Here is an 8247-nt window from a genome sequence, read left to right as displayed (position 1 = left end):
TGTTGCCAGGGAGATTTACATCCTTGGGAGTCGTGTCCCACATAGCGGGGAGGACAGTGAGTTCACCTGCCGCAACTTAGAGGCCACATCTGAGCAACAAAAGAACAACCTCCTTTATAAACTAATTTATTTAGAAATTCCTAAGCCTTATAGATTCGGTTTCCATTTCTGCTAACTTCCTAGACACTGCAATTGCAATTACCAGTCTCTGCATGCATATATGTGCTGCTTACTCTGCCTGGAATATGTTCTGTCCACATACCAGCCTTGTTTCTTACTGGCTTCACTGAAAGAGAAAGCCTATCCATGGTGAACACTGACTGTACTCTAGGCCCACTGGGCATTAGGAAAACAGAGATGAGCAGGACAGTGGTTGGGTCCCTCCTTGGTCTCTGGAATGTCCTGATTAGCAGGGAAATGTGAAATTCAACAAATCTGTGTCATTCATCAATAACATCAGAGACAAGCACCCTGCTGGAAGTATGGCTAGTCTGGAAAACCTTCTATAGGCAGGTCTTTGAAGTTCATGTCTGAGCTGCTGGGCAAGGCTGAGGGAAGAGGAATGAACAAGCTTCCAACTCCCCACGGTGGGGATTTCCAGGCCTTACAGACCTGGTTTTGCTTTCTAAAGCTGAGGTCTGCCCTTTCCTTTGTGACACTCTTCTCGCTGTGGCTGGAACCAACTCAAAGGTAATGCTTTGACCCTACCGTTCACCCTTTCCAGTTTCTGGTGACTCATATACACCCTGCTTTCATTGTTCTTTACCCCTCCATTCCCCTCATCCTCCAGCATGCTTCAGTACACCAAGTTCTTAATCATCATTTGTAACTGCTCCAATTTTCTAACAGTAATAAGAAAACAGATCATTATTTAGCTCTGTTAAAATACTCCAATCTTTATTTATTCTCAGTCTGATTCCTTGAGCATGCCAAACTCTTATCTCTGAACCTTTGCACTGGTTGCTCCCTCTGCTGGAATGCTCTTCCCCCATATCCACACAACTCCTTCCTCACTTTCTTCAAGTCTTTAATCAAATCTTACCTTCTAAGCTAGGACTTCCTTAACCCACCTTATTTAAAACTACAACCCTGTCCACACAAAAACATGTACATGAATGTTCATAGCAGCCTTATTCTTAATAGCCCCAAAGTGGAAACAACCCAAATGTCCGTCGACTAACAAATGGATAAACAAAATGTGGTACATCCATGTGAAAGAATCCAATAAATAAGAATGACATACAGATACATGCTACAAGATGGATGAACCTTGAAAACATCATGCAAAGTGAAAGAAGCCAATCACAAAGACCAACATATTGAAGGTTCTATTTATATGAAATGTCCACTATAGGCAAACCCATAGAGAGAGAAGTCAGATTAGTGTTTGCCTAGGCCAGGGAGAGGGAAAATTGGGGAAATGGGGGTAATTGCTCATAACTGTGGTGTTTCTTTCTGGGGTGTTGAAAATTATTTAGAAATCAGTAGTGGTGATGGTTGTACAAATCTAAATATAGTAAAAACCATTGAATTGTACAATTTAAAATGGTGAATGTATGATATATGAATTATATCTTAATAAAGCCATTTAAAAGAAACTACAACCTACCTTGTACCCTCAAGGACTCTGTACCCTCTGTTATGGGTTGAATTGTGCCCCCTCCCTCCCAAAAAAGATATGTTGAAACTTTGATTCCCAGTATCTGAGAATGTCACTTTATTTAGAAGTAGGGTAATTACTGATGTAATTAGTGAGATGGGGTCATACTGGAGTCAGGTGAGCTCTTAATCCAATATGACTTAACCCCTCCATCCCCTCATCCTCATCATCTTCTAGTGTCCTTATAAGAAAGGAAGAGATACAGAGACAGAGACATAGAGGGGAGGATGCCATGTGAAGACAGAGGCAGAGACTAGAGTTATGCAGCTACAAGCCATGGAGCACCAAAGACTGTCAGCCAGCACCAGAAGCTAGAAGAGGCAAGGAAGTTTTCTTCCTAGAGTCATTGGAGAGAGACCAATGTCCTGCAGACACATTGATTACAAATTTCTAGCATCCACAACTGTGAGAGAATAAATGTTTGTTGTTTAAGCTACCCAGTTTGTGGTAATTCTTTACAGCACTCCTAGGAAACTGATATACTCCTTCACTACTTTGTTCACACCAAAAACTTGATCACTTTCTTATATCTTCCTTACTTTACTTACTGTACTTTACTTACTGTAACACTTGTATATTAACTATATGAGGGCAAGGATTTTTGTTTATCAGTTCACCAATAAATGCATCATATCCCCAGGCCTAGAATATATCAAAAGAATATCTGTTAAGAAATTTTTAAGTGACCTAAACATCCAATTACTCTGTCAATACTGTCTCTGCACCCTTTCCTTGTTTCTCTCCAAATCCTTCCCGGATCCCGCCCCTAGGATGAAGTAGACACAGTGTTTTGCCTTGTCCAAAGGTTGCCTTTATATTTGAGTCCCTATAAATGAATGATGTTGTTTTTTGTATTTCATTATGGTTGCAAAGCACCCCCTGATTCTCCAAACCTCTGAGAGAGCAAAAGCCAAGGGGACTTGCCCCATCTGGGTTCAGACAACCCCAGACCCAAGTGGGATTTGAAGAGGGGTCAGAGATTCAGTAAACCCTGGGAATGGGGTGGAAAATTTAGAACACACTTAAAGCCACTTCCTAACACTTTCCCAACATGTCCCAACCATGGAAGCCCTAGGGTTGTCGGATTTGTGGCTCACCTGGGGGGAAGGGGCAGAGGTTAAGGTGGGGTAAGGAACCAGGATTAGCAGAAGGCCAGCACCTGGCATGAAGAAGCTCTCTGTAACCTTCTTTTAGGTTTCCTCCTAAAAGGTGCTTCTGCTGTCCCCATGTGTCTCAATGTTGTACTGCAGCATGCCCTAGTCATTCTCTTGGCAGTTTTGAAAATGCTCCTGCCATCCCATGGCACCACAGGTCAATCTGCCTGAAAAGCTATTAGCTAGAAAACTGTTGGTATGGTGGGCAGCCTCCAAGATGAATCCTAATGACCCCACCTTTTGGTATTCACTCCTTGGTATAATCCCCTCCACTTGATTTTGGGCTGAAACTGTGAGACTAGAATAGAATATAGCAACAAATAGAATATAGCAAAAGTGATGGGTTGTCACTTCTGATACTAAGTTGTGAAAAGACTAAGACTTTCTCTCTCTCTCTGTCTCCCCCCCGCCCCCCACCCCATGGAGAGGCTGATTTGTTGAGGAACTCATATCTCTGACCAATAGCTAGCAAGAAGCAGAGGGTCCTGCTTATAACCCCATAACCTGGTGAATGAGCTTGGAAACAGATACTTCAGCCTCAGGCAAGTCTTGGGGTGACAACAGCCCTATTGACACCTTATTTCTGCCTTATGAAAGTCTCTGAGCCAGAGGTACCCAACTAAGTCATGCCCAGATTCCTGACCTGCAGAAACTATGCGATAATAAATGTTTGCTGTTTTAAACCAAGTTATACGCTGGACTATAATGCCTAAAGGATTTATTCCAAGATAGAAAAAAGAACAAATCTAAATGTAAAAAACATGGATGATTCCTTGAAACTTATTTAAATGCCAACTTGTTCCTGAGTTTGCATGTGTAGTTCTCTCTGTCTGGCACACTGTCCCCACCCCACCCCTTCACGGGGATACTTCCTTCTTGACCTCAGGCCATAGTTTAGAAGTCACTTTCTCTGAAAGGCCCTTGCAGCCCCCAGATGAAAGTATCGCCACCATCCTCTGGCCATTATGTCACATCATCTGTGTTAAGACTTTTAGTTCTCACCATCCATAATCATCTTTTTCATTTATTCACGTCTTTGTTTATTATCCATTTTCCTTTTGGACTGGGAATGATTTTATAAATTTTATTTTTTAATTTAAAATGCATAAAATCAACTTTTTGATGTGTATTCCTTGGAATTGTCCCTATCAGGTTAAATCAGGTTACAGAATCCAAAATCAGGATACAGAATAGTTCCACCACTCCAGACATTCCCTCTTGCTACCTCTTTGTTGTCATAGGGGATAACTTTTTGTCTCTCTATGTTACCACTCTATCCCTAATACCTGGAATAATACCTGGCAGAAAGTAGGCACTTGGTAAATATCTGTTGAATGAATGAATGAATGAATGAATGAAACAAATATTGATGATAACAAATGATTGAAGATGTATTGTGTGGGTTACCAACAAAAATCTATCATGGAATTGTGGCCTTTATTTTTAACATAAAGCAAGATGGAGACAGTTTTGCTGACAGAATCTTAAGAGACATTTATTGACATGGGAGTGTTTCTCACGCCATGAGGAAGGAGTGGGAGCAAGGGGGGAGAATGAGGGAAGAGAAGAGGAGGGGATTAAATCAGTGCCTCAGCGCAATTCAGATACAGAAAGAGAGGTTTTCACAAAGATTCTATGAGCTTGCAGGTTGTGATGATGCCCCAGTTCTCTGAAAATTCCCATCCTCTCCCAACCAGCAATGTCACTACTTGCATGTAATAATGGGAGAATGGAGGGAACTAAATAAGAGGGAGCTATAGTTCAATTTTCACCTGATTTTTGGTTAATCCAAAAAGTTATGACCAGACTTGTCTTTTAAAACTCTGGTTTTTATCCACCAGAATATCCACCAGAAAATAAATATTCTTCATCTTTCCTCTTATATTGTCACTTATAGGGTGCTGTAACAGAGACAGGTCTGAAGGTCTGTTTATTCAGCTGAGGAATTCTAATTTAATTACCTTGGGAAGAAATACCAAAAGAAAATTAGATGCATAATTATTCAAGGTCATTCTGCTTAAGACGGTGTGCTGGTCTGGATGTCTTATGTCCCCCAAAATGCCATGTTCTTTAATGAAATCTTGTGGGGGCAGACATATTAGTGTTGATTAGGTTGGAAACTTTTGATGTGGAGATGTGACTTAGTCAACTGTGGGCAAGAACTTTGATTAGGTAATTTCCATGGAGGTGTTACCCCACCCATTCAGGGTGGGTTTTAATTAAATCACTGGGGCCATATAAAAGAGCTGACAAACAGAAGGAACACAGTGCAGTGCTACAGCCAAGAGACACATTTTGAAGATGGCCTTTGAATGGAGAATGCCATTTTAAAACACAACCCTGGAGCAAGCAGATGCCAGCCATGTGCCTTCCCAGCTAACAGAGGTTTTCTGGATGCCAATGGCCTTTCTCCAGTGAAAGTACCCTATTGTTGATGCCTTACCTTGGACACTTTATGGCCTTAGGTATGGCCTTAAGACTGTAACTTTGTAACCAAATAACCCCCTTTTATAAAAGCCAATCCATTTCTAGTGTTTTGCAAAATAGCAGCATTAGCAAACCGGAGCAGATGGTGTCAGCTCTTTAGCACCATTTGAAAATTTCTGGCCCCTTCAAAGTCACTGCTCATTCCATTTTAGTTGTAAATCTCAATATAAGTATTGTGACTATTCCACAATACATATAAATGTAATTTATTACCTTCATAGGGGATTTAGAAGGACTAAATCCCCTATGCAAGGAAATACATGGCATGTGGCACAAGATAAATAAGCAATGAATAAGTGTCATTTCTGTTAAAAGCAGTGTTACCCCATATATATGCATTCCACAGCATACATGGTGATTGAATCATGCTTCAGCTTCCTTCTGGTTTAGAGATTTGTGACTCAGTTTACTGCTGTTTTCCCCTTTGGCTGTGAAAATATGTGACATCAGGTGATGAATACTCTTTCTCTTAGTGTGTAGTCTGAATCTTTTTCTCTACTTTCTCCCTTGTGCCTCCCACTTTTCTCTGGCTTGTATCATCTTACTCCCCCAGAAGATATGGTTGGGGCAAGGGTGGGGAGGTGGACGTCACATCCACACACTCCCTGACTTTATCCTAAGAACCAGACAGTTCTCTTGACTTCCAGGGAGTAAATGCCAAATGCTTAGTCAGTATCTAATGTGCTTCTTGACCTGGAATTCTCCAAGTCTTTTCCCATAACTGGATTTTTCATTTCTCAAATGCACCCTTCTCTTTCTCTTGTGCTCTCACCTTTCCATGTACCGTTTCTTTGTCCGAAACACTCTTTTTCTTCATGCTAGCCTGGACAACACCATCTTATCGTTGGATTTTGATTCACCTCTCCCAGGAAGCCTTCCTTGATCCTCCCCTCTGGGCTCTGCCAGGTGTCCCTACTGCATCCTGTTCTTCCCCTTCATGGTTCATATTCCATTCTGTTGTAATTTCATGTCCAATATCTGTCTCCGATACTCAACTATGAACCTCAGATTGAGTGTCTTTATCTCACTTAGTATCAAGCCCAGAATAGGTACTCAATAAATATGTGTTGAGTACTAAATGGATTCTGAACTTAGGTAAATCGAACCTGGTTGGACCAGACAGATCTTTATGAGAAGATAGCATGAAATAGACACAGAAAGTCTCAGTGATACCAGTATTTTGGAAAACTGTTACAAGGAAATCTTGAGGTTTCCTTTTGAAATGCTGAAATGCAAAATTCACCATGACTACTCGTTCAATTCATGTGATTCCAGACTTTTGCCCAAGATCCCAGATGTTTAGATACTGCTTCCTGGAAGCTCATAGGTGTCTTAGTGGTCAGGAAGATGAGGTGATTTTTCTGCTGACAAGATTCTTCAAGGCCCCTTTCAAGTCCCTGTTCCTCAAACTGTAAACAAAGGGATTCAGCATTGGGGTGACCACAGTGTACATTACAGCAGAAGCTTTCTCCTTCACAGCTGTATGGACAGATGAAGGACACAGATAGACTCCAATGGTAGTACCATAGAAGAGTGCAACCACAGAGAGGTGGGAGCTGCAGGTGGAAAAGGCTTTCTTCCTGCCACCTGCAGAGGGCACCTCCATGATTGCCATGATGATGCGAGCATAGGAGGCCAGGATGCAGATGAAAGGTGTGGCTATCACCATCCCTGCCACAATGAACACAAAGATCATGTTCACAGAGGTGTCAGTGCAAGAAAGCCGGAGAAGAGGAGTGAGGTCACAGAAGTAGTGAGGAATTTCATTGCTGCCACAGAAAACCAGGCGAGCCGTCAATAGGATGTGTGTGAGAGAGATGAAGCAGGAAGACATCCATGGGCCACTGACCAGTAGGCTGCAGAGGCATGGGCTCATGATGGTCATATAGTGTAAGGGGTGGCATATGGCCACAAACCGGTCATAAGACATCACAGCAATTAAGACACTGTCCACAATGCCAAAGAGATGGAAAAAGTACATCTGGGTCAGGCAACAAGGGTAAGAAATGGACTTGCTCCTGGTTTGGATGTTCACCAGCATCTTGGGAATGGTATTGGTGGCCAGGCAGAAATCAACCAAGGAGAGGTTGGCCAGGAAGAAGTACATAGGTGTGTGGAGGTGTGGATCATGGCTGATGGCCAGGATGATCAACAGGTTTCCCACAGTTATGACCACATACATGCAGAAGAACAGAGAAAAGAGGAGAGTCTCTTGCTCTGACTTCTCTACAAGTCCCAGGAGGAGGAACTCAGATGTACTGGTTTGGTTCTTTGTTTCCATGGATGTGATTTGTCCAGACATTTTGAAGGAATAAGTTACGTGAATGCTAGGGAAAAAATTCTAGGAAGTTAGTCTGGAATACATCCTATTCCTAACTCCAACCATTGCTACTACTTGCCCTTGCAAAGTCAGATTGCAGTGTGACTGCGTTGTTCATCCTTAATTACTGCTTCCTTTGAGTTGCCTTTCAAGACAGATTATTATATTTGCTGGGTTCTGTGGAAAAGTTCCTACTGGTGTCAGAGTTCACCATGATCAATCTCATCCTATGTAGAAACATTTCAGTGTGGTGTGCTGGAGCCAGTTCATATTGATTTATGAGAGCAGATTGTTAAATTTTCAGTAATTTTGTTGTTGAATCATTGGTAGCTTAAAATTGACAGTGGTGATAGTACTTACACCATGGAAGTCACCAAATGCTATGAATAAGAGCTTTTACTTTCCTCCCCTGGAAAGCCAGTTTTTATGTATTTACCTAGCACATCGCTATCTCAACAGCATCTCTGGTAGGTGTTATAGTAGTCTGAACCTTGCCTGGAAACTTCCAGTGACAAGGAGCTTCTCACTTCACAAGGTAGCATCTATTTTATATAGGCATCCCTCTACTGAGTGGAAACCTAAGACTTTCCTCACCACTTCATCTTAAATTCTCCCTCTATTTCCAA

The 8247-nt window shown here is 41.9% G+C and overlaps 1 protein-coding gene across 1 annotated transcript; it reads right to left on the bottom strand.

The window, feature by feature from the left end:
• Positions 1-6640: 6640 nt before the first annotated feature.
• LOC119525673 (olfactory receptor 24) lies at positions 6641-7582 on the bottom strand. Its single transcript, XM_037824509.1, has one exon. It carries the CDS (start codon positions 7580-7582, stop codon positions 6641-6643), a length of 942 nt encoding a protein of 313 aa, XP_037680437.1.
• Positions 7583-8247: the final 665 nt, after the last annotated feature.

This window comes from Choloepus didactylus (assembly GCF_015220235.1).
Source record: "Choloepus didactylus isolate mChoDid1 chromosome 25 unlocalized genomic scaffold, mChoDid1.pri SUPER_25_unloc2, whole genome shotgun sequence".
Classification (NCBI taxonomy): domain Eukaryota; kingdom Metazoa; phylum Chordata; class Mammalia; order Pilosa; family Megalonychidae; genus Choloepus; species Choloepus didactylus.
Note: the sequence above shows the minus strand (reverse complement) of the source record. Positions and strands in the feature narration are given on the sequence as shown.

Coding starts and splice junctions, on each gene's coding strand:
- LOC119525673 (XM_037824509.1), bottom strand. CDS start 7,582: ATGGAAACAAAGAACCAAACCAGTACATCTGAGTTCCTCCTCCTGGGA.